This window comes from Canis lupus, chromosome 37, assembly GCF_011100685.1.
Source record: "Canis lupus familiaris isolate Mischka breed German Shepherd chromosome 37, alternate assembly UU_Cfam_GSD_1.0, whole genome shotgun sequence".
NCBI classification, from domain to species: Eukaryota; Metazoa; Chordata; class Mammalia; order Carnivora; family Canidae; genus Canis; species Canis lupus.
In genome coordinates this window covers 6,456,769-6,474,715 of record NC_049258.1, presented here as the reverse complement: position 1 = coordinate 6,474,715, position 17,947 = coordinate 6,456,769, and the positions used below count along the sequence as shown (strand labels likewise).

Here is a 17,947-nt window from a genome sequence, read left to right as displayed (position 1 = left end):
CTTGTCCTTGCTCACTCTGTTCCAGCATCCTCGATGTCCTTAAGGACACCTATTCCAGAGGGACTTGGCGGATGCTGGCCCTTCTGCTTGGAATGCTCTTCCCCCAGATGTCTATAAGGCTCTCTCACTACCTTCAAGATTTTTCTCAGCCAGTAAGACCTTCCCTGATCACCCTATTTAAGTTGCAAACTGACTTCCTCTCTGGCCCTCTGATCCCTCCTTCTTGGTTTTACTTTTCTCCATAGCACATACCATTTTCTAACTAACTGCTTAATTTCTTTCTTTTATTGCCTACCCTCTTCCCAAGAAAATGGATATTTTAATATTTTATTTATTATTGAACCTTCAATGTCTAGGCACATTGGTAATCATTCATAAAATATTCATTGAAAAAAAAAAGAAAAAAAATATTCATTGAAGAATTATCTTTGTACATGCATCATCATACACTTGTCTAATTATTTATTATGAATTGATTCCTAGGGTCACAGGTGTGCACAGATTATCCAGAAAGGCTTTAACAATTTGTTCCCACCAAGAGTCAATGAGAATGTCTTTTTCCTGATACCCTCACCAACATCATAACCTGGTCACACTATCCTTTCTGTTCCTTCAAGTCACCATATTCGTAGCCCCTTGATGCATTTGCACTCCCTTCTTCATGACCTCCTCCTCCAGGATACTCTCTTGCTGCACTTTTACTTGGTTTAATCTTCTTATTTAGGTCTTACTTTAATTTTCCTTCCTTGAGAAGGACTTCCCTGATCATCAGCTGTTAGGTAACTTCCCAGTCATCTCAGATCACATCACCCTATTTTATTTTCATTATAGCATATGTCATTAGCAGATATTCTCTTATTTCTATATTTATTTGTTTGTCTATGATTTCCCTCCCTAGAATGTCAGCTCCATGAGAATAGGAGCCTTGTATGTCTTTTTCAACACTATCTCAAGTAAATGCACATTTGATAATGGAATAAATATTGGGTATTATAATTTTTCATTATTACTGGGTAAAAAGTGGATTAAACATGAATTATTTTCCTGGATTGGTGAAGCCGAGCATCTTTCAAGTATGAAAGCCTTTTTTTCATCAGCAAATGCTGAGATGATATAGAAGTTGAAATATTCAGCTAGAGTATCTGGTTTCAGACAGGCTAAGTCCAAGTTCTTATTTGTTTCAGATATGCCGTACCAGGTTTCTTATATTGCCAAGTTGCATTATTTTTTACATTTCTGAAGCCTCTTTTGCGTTTATGTCAACATCAGTTTTCATAAAGGAGGATGCCCTCTGCAAATTTTACTCATGTACTATTTTTTCCTTTTTGTCTTCACAGCTTTTAGAAAGAACCAACAATGGTTTTGAAGATTCTGACTCCGGTGCTACCAAGAGTCCGCTCCACTTAGCTGTAAGTGAGGTGCTGTGGGTGGCTTCCCCGATTACAAAAAGAAACTAAGTGTTCCTGGAATTAGGCTGCTCTTAAAATGAAAGCATAGTAGCACAATAATACTAATAATGATAACAGGACATGGATAAAGGCACAAGTTACAGAAAGACGGACTCAAATTCCAATCCTAACTTCCCCACTGGTGACCTCAGACACATACTTACCTCAGCGAGGCCTCAGTTTCCCCACCTGTAAAATGGGGGCAAAGGAAGAGATCATTTTCTTAATGCCTTTACCATAGTGTACTTAATAAATGATTATTATACTTTTTAACAATCTTTAAAATTATTATCATCCAGTAGTTAAATTTTTAAAAATTGAAGAAATTTGAAGAAAACATTTTGGTTTTAAATATTTGATTATAGCCAACAATACAGGAGTATACAACCTACCAAAAAGTAAATCAAATACCACAATTAAAAATTTGTCAGATATTTAAACACAAACTTGTGAGAGAAAGGTGAGCACATGCATAATTGCAACTCTGCTTTTTCTCCGCGCACTTGAAATCAGGATCTCGGAGAAGGTATGAGGCTCTGATTCTTGTACTGGCTGAGATCTCAGAGCAGGGAGGAAGACTTATTCTGTCACCACTGAAGCTTCCTCTCCATATCCCCCATTGAAAGGAAATGCAACAGCACAGGGTGAGGATCCCCAAACTCTCCAAGGGGGTGACCGAGCCAGAAAATTCACCCACCACTCTACCTCATGCCTCATGCCACTTGGCTCTGGCAACTGGTGATCAACAGCTCTTCCCAGGAGCCTCTTGGACCAGCAGCCATACCCAGCAATAGCAGCTCACGTGTAGAAGGCTCTGCTGCAATGTGAGGCCTCAGGCCACAGCCATGGTGATGGTGTTTGGATGTACCTGGTGGCTGAATACTAAGAAGAGTTAAAGGGGCTGGGTCTCTAAGTGTAACTGTTAGGACGTTCACTTAGTATAGCTCTTCCTCAGTGTCATTCTGATGAAAAAATGAGATGGGGATTTTGTAGAACAGAGGGGAGTGTTTTGTTGATGGCACACAAGGTGAGGGTATGAACCATCCCATAAGGACTGGGATGAACTGATCACAGTGCATGCAGCCCCTGCTTCATTGCTAATCTCCCCCCATACCCGCCAGCACATCTGCTGATCCTTCTCACCACAATCTGCCACAGCCGCCAACACATCACTACACACCCACTGACACACACACATTTTGAGTCTAGTGAAATTAGGCTTAAATGTGCATCAGTCTCTGTTCTGGAGATGGATTTAGAGTGGGAAAGGTAGATGGATAGTGGGAATTTGCATGCATAAAACTTCATGCCACTTGGCTCTTATTACAGGTTGCTCTAAAGGTTGCTCCCTAGAATCTCTGCCCAACCATCTACTGCACCAAGGCTGTGCATTCGCAAACAGTGTTAGCTGCCCCTAGGGAGGACTATTTGAGGTTATCTCAGCTAGAATTCTCATGCCCTTTGTAAGTGGGGTTGGTTGCGTTGCCACATCTGCTAGTAACCTGAGAAGAGACTTCCTTTGCTTCCCCAAGTTCTGTCATCTTTCATTCTTTTTTTCACCCCAAATTATTGTTGAGGGCTTACTGTGTGCCAGTTGCTCTGCTAAGATCTGTGGGTTTGTGGTCATGTAAAGACAGGGTAGTATGTCATCATTGGAGAGAACTGGGCATTGGCAGTTCTGCAGGCACCTAGGAAGTACACCCAGAAAGGAGGTCCCAGTCACCAGTCCTCCCATTAACAACTCATCTAGTCATGGTTTTCCCACTTGTAAATTAAAAAGAGTGAGTTAAAGACCCCCAAGCCCTTCCTAACTTATAAATTTATTTAATTGGCTTTTTTTTTTTTTGTCTGATCTTAGCCAATACCTCACCTCTTGTGTCTCAGTTTCCTCACCGATAATATGAGAATAGCAGTACCTCTATCACAGGGCCATTGTGGGGTTGACATGAGTTCATGCATGTAGAGTGGTTAGAACCATGGCTGGCACATATGTGCAATCAGCTTCATCCTCACTACTGCTAACGTATCGTTCTTTCATCTGACCTATGCTAACTGGGTGTGTGCTAAGCACATGTTCCAGCAGCAGGAGAGGTGGCAGTGAACAAAACTTCTGTCCTTGTGGACAGAACAGCTTCTGTCCTTGTGGAGTTTCTAGTCTAGGAGAGAAATAGGCAAGTAAAAATATAACATGACAAATGGCAAGAAATGCTGCACATGCTCCAAATGGGCTCAGCAAGGCAACACTGAGGTGCCAGATGAGGCTCTACTTTACATAGCCTAGAATCTCATGTTTGAACAAAGACCTTAAGAGCTGGCCATGTTGATAGCTGACAGAAGAGTGTGCTGGGAAGAAGTGCAGAGTTCCTGGGGTAAGGGCATGCTCATCATGGTCCCCGAATAGCAGAGTAGGGAAGGGAGAATGGTAGGGGGCAAGGTCTGACATGTGGATGACGCAGGGAGTCAGGGCAGGGCCTTGTACTCCATTGTAAGAACTTCAACTTTTACTCTGAGCAAATCAGAAAACCATTAGGAGGAATTTGAAGAGACAGATGATATGATGTGGCTTATTTGAAAAGGATCACTTTAGCTTCTGTGTGGAGTTTGCATTGTAAGGGAACAATAAGAGAAGCAAGACAACCAGGAAGTGATGACGATGGTGATGACGATAACTTTGACCAGGGTGATAGCAGTGGATTAATTCTAAAACTATGTTATTCTTGCCCTCTAAATGATAACATCTTTTAAAAAATCATTATTTGCTTCAAGAACCCTATAGATATGCCCATCCTTCTCTCCAGGGGCCTCGGTGGCAATTAACCTGATAAAAACCCAAGGCACATTATTTCTTCTATGAATGCATTCTAGCAATGAAATAGACCCAGATGCCCCCAAACCTTGACTGCCACAAAAACACCTGACCTGCCTTGAGTTACTATTTCCTGGCTGAATGATTCAAGTCTCTAGGGTTATCAACCGAGTGAATTTCATAAACATTTCATCCACTTGAAAAAATTAAATCAAGGAACAAGCCTATGCAAATGAAAGGCTCCAGCTGTCAAGATTTCCAGATGGACCCATTGTTTTGTGGATTCTCTTGCGATCCCAAATTTTTTCTCCTGATTGCCCTAAGTCCCTATCTAAAAAGTTCAAAGAAATTAATTGTGTTTAAGACATACTTAAATTACCTAATGAAATATTTTTAATAAATATTTTTCAAAAATTAAATTTAAAATGTATGATTGCTACCTCTGGTGAAGGTTTTAACTGGGTTGTCTATTGAAAGCCAAACTACTTCGTGCTTTTTGAACAAGCATATTTGTTCTTTTGTGTGATTGCCTCCTCATTTAGGAGGTAACTTGTTTCAGAAATCATTGGTGAAACTATCTACTAAATATCTGGTTTGGGAAGGAAATAGAGTAATAGGGCAATTTTCCTCATGTACTGCTGACATGAGAAAAGTCTCCTTTCCTGCCTACCTGTGCCTCCTTCAAAGAGTTTAAAGCTTTATTGTATACTTTTTTGTATACTCCAAGAACCATATACCTGCTCAAAGGCAGAATCATGCATTTAACCCTAAAATAGAATTCCATATCACATGGTCATTTGTTTCTAGAGTTAAGCTCTAAAGTGTGGAAATAAGTGAAAGTTCTTGTCTAATCAAAGTTACCCTTACTGTTCCCCTTAAATTGCCCTTAAAGTTGAGTGTACATAGTTTTGTGTCTTCAATTCTGTGGGGTAATGCTTTTGCATGCTAAAATTCAAGCTAGACTAGGGAAAGAAATGAAAGGAGTTCTGTGGGTAAATCTGGCCTTTCAACCATTCTGTCTTTAAGAGAATTTAAAGTGCCTAATAGAGAAGAAAGCATGGGTTGGAATTCTGAAGCTTTCCTAATTGCCAGCAGTGTCACTCCATCTTTTTTTTTTTTTTTTAATATTAGGCCTCCAAATTTAACATAGGTTGATGGATTGTTTGTGGTGCGGATTAAAGGAGAAATTATGGGGATAAGTTTAACACCTAACTTAAGTGCCTTAATGTGACTCTGCTCTTCTGAACAGAGCTGATTCCTTCACATTGGCTTGCTTCCTATGTACATTTCTCTTTCTCCTGTGTCTTCTCTTTATTAAATCTAAATATGTTAGCCATCATATTTTGTAGATACACATGCCATTTACAAGTTGCCAATTCTATTTTCCTAGGCTAAAGCATATTGATGGAAATTAAAATGTTTATTATCTTTGTGATAATAGTAACTGGCACTGAAGAAACCAATATTTGCAAATGACATCTAGGCCCTGCTATTATCTATAAAGAATTCATTTCCCTTTGGTGGGAAGTCAGGATTTACACATAAGCTGAAGCAGTAGCTACCATTATACTTTAAAATGAGAAGTTTTATGAAAAGTCAATTTTCAAATAAGTCACAGATAAGCCCAGAATAAAGTAAGATAGGCTGATTTATACCCTGATGTAGACACTCCTAGTACCACAACTTTTTACAGGAGGATAGGTCCTCCCAAGTTGGCTTAAAATTACCTATGGCCAGTTGATAATGGTTGAAACTGGGTGGTAGGTATATAGGAATTCATTACACTCTCCTCTTCTCTTTGTACAAGTTTGACATTTCCTATAATCAAGAGGTAAAGAATCATGTTCCTTTTGGTCTTTTTGCACCCTTTCCGTAGGAGCTCATGAAAAGCCCACTGTTCAGGCTCAAGGGTCAATTGGTCTTTGAATGTCACCTCCACCATCTAAGGCTAAATGACCATGGAAAGGCTGGGTAATGTCTCTGCCTTTCTGTGTCCCGCTCAGTAAAACAGGGATAACAGTAGCATCCAAATGATGGGTTGTCATGGCCATTAAATGAGGTGCTACATGTCTAATACTGCCTGACACACAGCAAGGGCTCAATAAATTTAGTTATTGCTTCAAAATCCTGGTGAGACTGAAGGCTTACAATCTTATGCAAATATGGTTCACACAGCAAGTACAGGTCAGAGAGGTGGACATGTAGGAATTTATTTTCCTGTCTCAAGAAAGGCAGTTTGTATAGTAAAAGAACAATAGTCTAGAAGTTAGCCTGAGTGTGTACCTTCTTGCCTCATAATTGTGATCAAGTCACTGTATCTCTGTGTCAAGCCTTCTAGAGAGGGAGGTGTCTAGGTTTTTAATTCAACATTTGTTATTCAACTCTTTCATGCCATTACCTGTAGAGACAAAAGTATCTTGTTTAAAAGTCAATTAAGTGGAGTCACTGGAAAAAAGTATAAGACATTGCAGATTCTGGGTTTCAAATTCTAATTTGGCCCCTCAATAGCTAAGTGATCTTGGTGACAAATTAATTGTTGCTTGTTTTGTTTTTTCATCAATAAAAAGATTGTTTGCATAGGTAAATAGCTGCTATTTAAAAATATATTTTCACTGCTAATAGTAATAAATGATTATAACAGCCATCATATTAATTCATTTATTCATCAAATAGTCATTGAGTGTCAATTATGCACCAGGCATGATTTAGGATTACAGCAGTGAACAATACACTTGAAATGCCTTCAACCACAGATAATAAACAAGACAACAGATAAGTAATAGATATCAAGTGGTAATAAGTGCTATACAGATAAAATGAAGCAGGGTAAGTGTGGTGGGGAGAGTCTGGTAGTATGCTGAGGTGGAGTGTGGAGGGCTGCATTTTGGCTCTGGAAAGCCTCCAGATAAGGATATTTGAAGCAGAAGTACCAGGAGAGCCACGCGGCCCTCAGGGGGAAGAGCTTTTTAGAAGAAATAGAAAATACAGATGCAGGGGCTCCTGGCTGGCTCAGTCAGAGGGAGAAGTGACTCTTGGTCTTGGGGTCGTGAGTTTGAGCCTCACCTTGGGTGTAGCGATTACTAAAAAAAAATAAACTTTTAAAAAGAAAGAAAGTACAGATGCAATAGCCCAGAGGAGGAAATGCATGTATTTAACCATGGGGTGGGGGGCAGGGGGGAAAGTGGCAGTAAGTGTGGTTGAACAGAGTGAGTGAAGAGGTATATTGATCAGAGTAGAAGGAGGCCTCATCCTAAGAGCCTTGGATTTTAATTATCAAAGAAGGAAGAAGCCATTGACTAGTTTTCATCAAAGACTGATATGTCCAACTTGGGTTTTAAGAGATTTCATCTGGAGGCTGTGTCAGTAACAGATTGCAGCGGGGCAAGGATGGAAAGGAAAGCACTTGCCATATCTTGGCAAGAGGATGGCGCTATGGTGAGAACTGTGTAGATTCTGGATATATTTTAAAGAAAGAGTAGAAATGATGGTACATTGAGGGCTGCTACTAGCCACACCGCACTTCTGTCTGAATTAGAACAGGGATGTGAAGTTAGGTGTTTTCCTGCCAGAGAACCTATGATGCCTGTGTGGTTAGCAAAAGGGATCCTTTCCTCTCAGCAGACACATCCCTGTCCCAGGGCATGGCACAGCTGGGAGGGGGAGAGAGGCACTACCTTTCAGCACCCATTTCCCTAGTGTCCCAGAGCCCTTGCACACGGCTCCAGCCCTGGGCTTGAGAGGAGAGATAAAGGTGACTCTGAAGTTTCGGGTCTGAGTGACTCGAAGTATAGCATTGCCGCTTACTCTGATGGAGGAGGCTGCAGATGGAGCAAGTCTGGGGAAGGAAATTCAGAATTTGGTTTGGGAGACACCTGGGTGGCTCAGTCAGTTAGGTGTCTGCCTTTGTGTCAGGTCGTGATCCTGGGATGGAGCCGCACATCAGGCTCCCTGCTCAGTGGGGAGTCTGCTTCTCCCTTTTCCTCTTCCCTCCTGCTTGTGCCTTCTCTCTCTCTCTCAAATAAATAAATAAAATCTTTATTAAAATAATTTGTTTTGGAATGTGTTAAGCTTGAAATGCATATTTTCAAGTGGAAATATCAATAGGCAGTTGAATCTACAAGTCTAAAAGTAAAAAAGAGAAGTTAGCAATGGGATATAAATTTGAGATTCATCAGCATGTGAAATATTATACTGCATATTATAGGTAATATATGTTTAATACATCATAACCATAATCATTCACAAAAATAATGTAAAGAGAGAGTATTAAAGCAATTCCTATCAATACTCTTAAATTCTATGGGTCTTTTTATGTGTAGTTTTTGGTATCGTTAACATATACTTAGGAAAAAATTCAAATGATTTTTAAAAAGGTAAGATGAAATAAGTCCATATACTCATTATTTTATATTCCATTTCTAGTGGTAGCCACCTCTACCCTTTTAAGTTTCTTTTTTTTTCCCCTTTTAAGTTTCTTTTGTATTCTTTTAAAGTTTTCTATGGATATAGAAATATACACAGATATAGATAGGTATATATCTGAATATATTTCCTTTTTATATAAATGAGGTCATGTTATACATACTGTCTGAAGCTTAATTTTTCAAAAAGTTTTTGATAGATTTTGTCAAGCCATTCTTCACAAATGTCATATGTTTGCATGTCTTTTTTTTTTTTTTTTTTTTTTTTTTTTTTTTGAGACAGAGAGAGAGAATGAGAATGAGCAGGGGAGGCAGAAGCAGATTACCCACAGAGCAGATTGCCCGGGGAGGGGGCTCGATCCCAGAACCCTGGGATCATGACCTAAGCCAAAGGCAGCTGTTTAACCAGCTGAGCCACTCATGTGCTTTTCTCACCATGTCTTAACTAATACGAGACATGACCAAACTTAATCATTGTCAATCTGGTAGTTGAGAAATAGTACCTTAAAAAATTTACATATTTTCTCCGTATGTTCATTGACCTTTCATGTTTCTTTTTCTGTGAGCTGTCTTTTCATGCCTTTTGTACATTTTCCTAAGTTTAAAGTGGTTTGTAAGAGCGTTTTATGTATTGGAGATTGATCTTTTGTCTGTGCTAAGCTTTCTTCCAAATATGTTGTGCCTTGAGGAATCAGTGTGGTGGGAAAATAAAAAATGCAGCTGACAAGGAGGGGACCCTGGCTGCTGAGGGCTCTGTGGCAGGTTTTTCCTGTATCCCCTTCACTCCCTCCTCCACCCCCATGAAGTCCCCCCTCCTATCCTTATCCCTCCTCCCTTTTATTTCCAATGTCCTTTACCTTGTGTGCACATATACATTTTTTTTTTAACCTTACAGACTTAAAGAAAAAGATCTCTCAGGCTTTCAATGTTGTGCTTTAGTAGCATGAAGCCTCTTAACCTAACATAGCATAGGACCTCACACGAGGCCTGAACTTGGTGCTGGTACATGGAATATATTTCCATAATTGTGTCTATGTTTTCATGATAATCAACGGGAGAAGTAAAGGAGAAAGGAGGAAGCATCAATTGTGTGCAAGATATTATAGAAAGCCTGTGTGAATTTATCTCTTTTTATCTTTCCTGGGAGGCAGCTTTTACTGTTCTCATTATATATAGATGAGAAAACAAACTCCAAATGAAATTAAGAAACTTGCCCAGGGTCCTATTACAGGTAACAGGTCTGTAAGCATCTGATGAATTACCAAGTCCACTTTGTTTTTAGTGATTTTTTTTTCCTTCTGTGTTTAACAGAAAAGTCTACCCCCAAATATTCTGATTGTGTCAGTATGTTTAGGACTGGACTGATAGATAGAAGATTCCTTTTTATTTCATAAAGATTTTATTTATTTATTCATGAGAGACACAGAGAGACAGAAATAGGGAGAAGAGGGAGAAATAGGCTCCTCGCAGGGAGTCTGATATGGGACTCAATCCCGAGACCCCGGGATCACCCGCTGAGCTGAAGTCAGATGCTCAACTGCTGAGCCACCCAGGCATCCCTAAGATAGAAGATTCTATTAATTCATTCACTGTTGGTCTGTATTAGATTATTAGATTGATCTTGGAGGCTCAGCCTCTCATGTGGGCTGTTGTGGGATTTGAGGTAAGCGAGCATTTGAGTCATTTGTTTCTTCTTTCAGGCCTACAATGGGCACCATCAAGCCGTGGAAGTCCTTCTGCAGTCGCTGGTGGACCTGGACATCAGGGATGAGAAAGGCCGCACGGCTCTGGACCTGGCTGCCTTTAAGGGACACACAGAATGTGTGGAAGCACTTATCAACCAGGGCGCATCCATCTTTGTGAAAGACAATGTAACCAAAAGAACCCCACTTCATGCCTCAGGTGGGTCTTTTCAAGAGTCTGCTTACAAGTCTAAGTAAAAGGATGGCAGCATTTTCTTTCATCCCAACTTTGAAAGTATCAATTTTCTTTCTATATCAGATATGCCTCCACTCTTCCAAAATGCTTTTGGCCTACGATCCACTTGAAGATGATTAGTGTTCTGTGGCCATGAAGGCTCTGGCCTTCTTCTCCTTCTTTTTTTTTTTTTTTTTTTTTTCTGGCCTTCTTTTAGAGCAGTTTTAGGTTCACAGCAAAATTGAGAGGAAAGTACAGAGATTTTTCTGTGTACTTCCTCTCTCTCTCTCTCTCTCTCTCTCACACACACACACACACACACACACACACACATCCATAGCCTTTCCCTTTATCAGTATCCCTCACCAGAGTGTTACATTTATTACGATTGATAAACCTCCACTGACCCATTGATAATCATCAAAAGCCCATAGTTTATGTTAGGGTCCATTCTTGGTGCTGTCCATTCTAATGAATTTGGACAAATGTATAATGACATGTATCCAGCATGATAGTATCATACAAAGTATGATTTAAATTCTGCCCTAAATATTCTCTGCATTGTATCTTGCCTTCTTAACTCAGGAGAGAGTTCAGAACTTTGCCCATTGGCTGTCACAAAACTTGCTAAAGAGGAGGCAAGGTGTAATGTGATCTTCAGATGAGTTACAGAGACAAAATCACACAGCATTTTAAAGCATAAAATTAATGATTTTTCACAGCTATTTTATCAAAAGTGTCATCAGACAGCAGTCTAATTAGCACATCATTCTCCCAGTCTAAAGGATGCTTCTTAGCTTTTGCTCTGATTCCTGAGCCATCAGGTGTAAAAATACTCTTAAAAAGTATATGTTTATATAAAAAAGTAAGTTATTTGCCTTCTCTGGGACTTTTCTCAATATACATAAAATAGAATCCTCTCAAGACATTCCTGGATGCATACACAGATGTAGAGGAAATGTGGAAGACTCTCTGGCTCAGCTAAGGCATAAATTTCTTTGGAGTCAGGATTTCAATGATATCAGCCTTCGATCAGGATAGTAGAGAAATAACTATATCATTCAGACCATGAAATAATGGGTGGATTGAGGAATCGAAGGTGTAAAGACAGTTTTCCAAAAAGACTTTCTGATTCTTGTTACTTGGAAAAATGTCAGATCTTGTGAAACTATTTCCACGTATATCCTTGAATTTCCAAACCACTTATATTTCCAAGGCAATATAAAGATTGAAAAAAGCATGGTGTTGCCTAATTATCTGGAAATGATTTTCCTGGAGAAAAACTTTAGCCATGAGGTCAGTAATGTTTAGTGTGGTTAAATTATAAATTCTCATTTCCTACCACGCTTAGTGTTTTTGGTATTCTTCATATTATTATCAAGTATCATTGTAAAGTTCGGTGTTCCGGGCATTCTTGGTATTATTATAAAGTTCAAATTTAGTTTAAAGATTAGCTGTCTTTTATTTTATTTTTATTTTTATTTTTTTGATTAGCTGTCTATTAGTGTGCTAAGCATGCTGTGTTACGTACCATGCACAGTATGTCCTGACAATTACAAAAGGCCTATTTAGATTGTGGACAATTGTCCTCGTAAACAGGTAAACAGTGAAGGATAATCATTGTCACTTATGTGCCACTGTGATCCAGGTTGTGGTCCAACGGAGCCCCCTGGTGGTCAAGATGACTCACTCCTTTTGGATTTCCCTGGGGTCATTCATTAAAAAGATGCAGGCTGTCATTTGACTCTATTCTCCACAAAATGTCTGCTGTGCAGAAGCTTCAGCTTGTGCTTCCACAATCTTTTCCAATTTGAGAGGCCAACTTGGGGGGTTTTTTTCTTCAAATCCTGGGAGTACTGTGAGGGGGCAGGAGCCAGGTTGGATATTAGAGGTTTTGGCACAGATAGTTGCGATGACAGTTGTGGCCTTTGAGCAACATGAAAAATGGTTCTCTGTCACTCACAGCCAGGGAGAGGCTGAGCTAGTCTGAGACAAAGCTGGAGTTGGCCGGGAACGGCGTAAGGAGATGTTAGCATCTTTCTGCTAGAAGGCAACTGAGGAAAATGTGTATGGGAAGCCAATGAGAATTCTAGTTTTGCTACACTTTTATAATAGAGGGGAATTATGATTACCTGAAGGCCGTGAGCTGCTGCGCACCACCCCACACCTGCCAAAAACAAAAAAACAAAACACCACTGTAGAAATGGGTTTGTTCTCCAGCGTACTTAGATGGTTTTATTCTTTTTCTGTGTAGCCAAAAGTCAAACATCTTTAGAACTATTATGATTATGAGTATTTAAAGAATGTTGTCAATATTCTAATTGACATAGAAAGAAGAATGAATGAAAATACACCAGACCTGCTCTTTCACAACCCCATTGTCTGTAGTATTTAGCTGTCAGTCCTCTGCTAATCATTTCCTTTTAAGCGTACATTAAATTCTTGCATATTTTACCAGTGGCAATAGATTAATGTAATTTTTAAAACAACAAAAAAATAAAAACAACAGCAACAGCAGTGTATTGCCTGTATTGCAGTCTACAAAATTTCCTCCTGAGATACATAAATGGAACATTGCTGAATGAGCTGAATGCAATGGTCTACAAAACGTGGGCATTATTCCTGTAGTTAATTTGAGTTGTGTTGATGAATGTGAGCTTATTCCAATATGCATTGTCCCTGAAAAATATGTTGTTGTTAAATTAGCCTTCTCTCATGACTGGCGTGCAATAAAAAGAACTGTAAAACACAGCTTTTAGAAGAACCTTTATCAACCGAACATAGCTGCATCTATTCCCTTCTCTCTCCACAGCCATAAGGAGGGGAAAGCAATGTGGTTTATGGTGTCCTCATTGTTCAGAAAGGAGAGAAGGTCACATTTGGAATTTTAAACGTATTTGTTCACATTCTGCTCCCTCAGCAGAAAGCTATGTTTTTTTTGTAAGGCTATGGATTCCATTCAGCAAGCTGGAGGAGAATACCTTAGCCCAGCAGATGATCAGCCCGGGAGGCTTGCTTCCCAAAGAAGCCTCTTGCCTGGTGCGCACTGGGCCACGACCTTGTGTTTCGCCCCAGCTGGTCAAGGCCAACAGTAGGGCCGGCTTTCCTGCCCATGAGCAGCCCCCACTAGGGCCAGAAGGGGCAAGGCAACACAGAGGCCCAACGGTTTGGGAAGGTAGCAGCTGCAGGAGACCCTGCAGGGCGGAGAAGCTGGGCTGTGGTTTGAGGACTCCTGGCAGAGTTGTCCTGTAGCCGCAGGCCATACATCTGTGAGTTTCCTGGGAGATGTCAGTCTAGGAACAATCAGCTGAGGGCTCACCTACACCTTTCTGGTGTGAGGTTTTGCTTTAAGTCACCGCTAATCAATCAGAACCATTGCTCTAATGTCTACCTCCAAATGTAAAGTGACTGGGAGAAACAAAGACAGGACCAATTAGCATCTCCCTTCCACATCTCCTCCCATCTTATTCTGCTCCCCTGTTTCCCCTCCTTGCACTTCTTCCTTCTTTATAAAAAGGGCTGGAGGCAGGCTGGACTCAGGGTTATATAGAATTGGGTGACTCTCTTAGAGGAACACAAAGAACAGCTGAACATTTCAGAGAGGTTATCAGTCCCATACAAGGTAAGAAAGGACATCATTTTTAAGGAAAAAACTCCCAGTATAGGAACCAGGAAAAAGCTAGATGAGGACCAAAGTGCCATGATGGGAAGAAAGGGGAAGATGAATTGATTAGTAATGGAAACACTAGGGTATGATGTGCCCAGCAGCAAGCAGGAACTGGAAACCTGGGGATATCTGTCAGCAGCAATTGAAAACCACTGATTTGAAATCCAAATAAATTTCACTTTGGAGGGATACGTGTGGTGCTGGTCTGTTAAAAGGATGTCCATTCTTTTCTTTTTCAGTAATTAATGGTCACACACTGTGTTTACGGCTATTACTAGAAATTGCAGACAACCCAGAAGCAATTGACGTGAAAGATGCCAAAGGACAGTAAGTGTTCTTAAACCTGGCCTGGGGTTGTTGGCATTTCAATCACAACAGGTAAATCAGTTAATTTTGCTCAATAGCTAGGAGGGCTGACTGCTGAATTCTAGTTTGGAGTATATATTTGAGTGAAATTCATAGTTGAGAGCCCTAGAATAATGAGGGTGTTTTGTGCTAGAGTATATATATATCCAAGAAAAGTATGGGAAGGGCTGTATCTTGATGAAAAAGAGCCAACATTTTATGTCTGTGGCCATGAGTCCTGGCCTTTCTTTGTTTCTTGTTTGTATCCATTTTTACCCTCTTCTGAAGCTGCTGCATTCCCTTTTTTAACATTAATAATGACCGGAGGGCAGACCTCAGGAGGTTATCTGAATCATAAAAAAAAAAAAATTCCTTCATATTTTTATCATTTCTGAGGGTGTTTTTCCAAAGTATTTCCATCTATTAGCCCATTCCTCCACCTAATCTCCTCTTGCAAATAGGAAATGCAGAGCAAAAACAAAGCACTAGTGACTCACCCTCGATATGAATTAGCACCAGAGTTACAACTAGAACCTCCCCTCCTGGATCCCAACACTCTATTTTTTCCTCCAGACTTGTCAGACTTTTCTTCCAGGCAATGAAGCTTTGATCAAATAAAATCTTGAACAGAAGTTCAACGTAGAAAACTATACAAGTAGAGCTGCAATGATAGGAGCAAGAGGGCCTCCTACATAGACACACTGCCTACTCAGTAATTATTTGGTGACTGCTACACAGTTTTGAAGGTGATGGGATTAACAGGAACATTTGAGAATCCCCCTGTCCCACCTCTATTGCTCATTCCGCTGACACCATTCCACATGGCCTTTAGAGACCAGAGATGGATGCAGCCTGTTCCATGCAAGCAACCTGGGGACACTCAGAAAATCAAGCAATTGTTAAGAGGAGACTCAAGAAAGAGAGAAAAGAGAGGTGTCCTCCTTCTGGAAGTGATGGGGTTTTCATTTGTTTGTTTTCCCCAAACTTCATCAAAAGGCCTAATTTATTTCTCTGCCTAGAACCCCACTGATGCTTGCTGTAGCATATGGACACATTGATGCTGTTTCATTGTTACTTGAAAAGGAAGCTAATGTAGATGCCGTTGACATCATGGGCTGTACAGCTTTACACAGAGGGGTATGTACATCTTCCTCAACTAGAGTGAAGCAATTTTGTATTGAGCTTCTTTCCTCTTTCCACCCCCATGTGAATTTTTAGTAATAAGATTGTTTCCTAAGATAACTAATTAATCTCAGTCGAAAAGAAATTACAGGCGAGTCTGGCTGGCTCATTTGGTAGAGCATGCAACTCTTGATCTCAGGGTCATGAGTTGGACCCCACATTGAGTACAGAAATTATGAAAGAAAGAAAAGAAAGAAAAGAAAAGAAAAAAGAAAAGAAAAGAAAAGAAAAGAAAAGAAAAAAGAAAGAAAGAAAGAAAGAAAGAAAGAGAAAGAAAGAAAGAAAGAAAGAAAGAAAGAAAGAAAGAAAGAAAGAAAGAAAGAAAGAAAGAAAGAGCAAGCTAGCTTTTGCAAAGGTAAAATAATAACAGGTACTCTTAGGTCCTGCCTTTCAGATTTCATGCTAGATTAGGATAATAGATACATGAACACCTGCTGTTGGTAGAATTGGTTCTGTTTTGTGATTATATGCACATCATAGAAAATTTACAAAAAAAGAAAGTTTTAAGGCTCAAAGAAGAAAATCACAATCACCAGTAATCTTACCTCCTGGAGATAACTGCTTTTTGGCATAGGTAGCACCAATATTTTTGCTGCGTATGGATTTATTTTGAATTTTAAAAAGAGGATATGGAAGATGCTATTTGGAAACTGCTTTTTTTTCTCTAAGTAGATCAAGGACCTTTTTCCATGTCACTAAATATTTTTCTGCTCCATTATTTTAATCCCCCATTGTGTGGAAGAGGTATACTTTATTCCAATGATTACTTAGCTTTCAGTAGCCATGCTATTTCTAATTGTTTTTTTATTACAAATGTTGCCCAATCAACACCTGAAATATGTATCCTGCTGAAATATGTTTTCTGTGGACAATTCTTCATACACATCTGCTGAAATTTTTTTAAAGGATGTCAGATAAACTAAATGAAACAAAAACAGAAATCATAAAATGGTTATTTGGGGATGGTGCTGAACACTATGATAAATGAAAAGAACTCTAAGCGGTGAATATCATAATCATAGTTCTCTTTTTCTAATACTTCCTGTGGGTGGTGCCACAGGCTGGGAGCCTTAACACGTCTCATTAGGCCTCACGACAACCTGTGAGTCATTATTACTGTTCCCACTTACAGCTGGATAAACCGAGGCACAGAGAGGCAGATCTGTCTGCATTTTACGAGTGTGAGCCAAGATTTAATTTGCACCTTCCTGATTCTAAACCTGGTATTTTCCACTCTATCATGATACCTTTTAAGTTAATGTCTTGAGAGTCAAGAGATGTTTTGAAAATGCTGGTGTTCACAGACTTCTCAGTCATGAATCTTGCTGGGGTTGTCAGCCTGGCTCCTCAGAAGCAGGGCAGAGTCGGCTTCCCTTAAAGCCCAGGCGTGTGTCCACTTACTCCGAGCCTAGCTCACTTAGCCACTGCTTTGCTTCCCCATCTCTGCCCTTCTGAGATGTGTCTTGTGTTTTTAATTGCAATGCATCAGATTATGACAGGCCATGAGGAATGTGTGCAAATGCTGCTGGAACAAGAAGTATCAATTCTCTGTAAAGATTCCAGAGGGAGGACACCCTTGCACTATGCAGCTGCACGGGGCCACGCCACGTGGCTGAGCGAGCTGCTCCAAATGGCACTTTCCGAGGAGGACTGCTCTTTCAAAGACAACCAAGGCTACACGCCACTGCACTGGGCTTGTTACAATGGTGAGTTGATTGTCATTTGACTGATTCCAGTAGATTTCCTGCCCCATACCACTGTGGTCTTGGTGGAGGTGAGAACATAGTGTTAAGTTGTAAACCACGGTCTCTAACCTTTCTGCATCTAAGGTACCCACCTCCCCCCCCCCCCCCTTTTTTAGCTTTTCCCTTTATTAGCTCCATGATGCCCTAAGGCAGTAAAAATACACTTTCCTCCTTTTTGTTAATCACTAACATCTAACTCCAAATCAGAAGCTCTGATGAACTGAAAGAACTAGTTTTAATCAAGGTTCCTGGCTTACCTGAGTAAACCAGAGATCCTACAAGGAATTAAAATAATACAACTAAAGACAAACAAAAAATATGATGTAATTATGTGTCACAATTGACTATTAGTTGATTGGTGATTTCTTGTGTTGGCATTTCTTTTTCTGTCTTATATCCCCTATTTATTTAGTTGC

At 40.0% G+C, this 17,947-nt stretch overlaps 1 protein-coding gene across 15 annotated transcripts in view; it reads left to right on the top strand.

Annotated features, from left to right (window-relative positions):
• ANKRD44 (ankyrin repeat domain 44) overlaps positions 1-17,947 on the top strand; it is a 365,215-nt gene that overhangs the window by 269,911 nt on the left and 77,357 nt on the right. For all 15 annotated transcript variants that reach the window (XR_005385154.1, XR_005385155.1, XR_005385152.1 and 12 more), the window contains exons 17-21: positions 1,338-1,409; positions 10,376-10,577; positions 14,499-14,586; positions 15,624-15,741; positions 17,276-17,492. Coding sequence is in view for 11 of the 15 variants with exons in the window: in XM_038585235.1 (XP_038441163.1) it covers positions 1,338-1,409; positions 10,376-10,577; positions 14,499-14,586; positions 15,624-15,741; positions 17,276-17,492 (697 nt within the window). In the remaining 4 variants the exon portion in view is untranslated. The remainder of the gene's footprint in view (positions 1-1,337; positions 1,410-10,375; positions 10,578-14,498; positions 14,587-15,623; positions 15,742-17,275; positions 17,493-17,947) is intronic.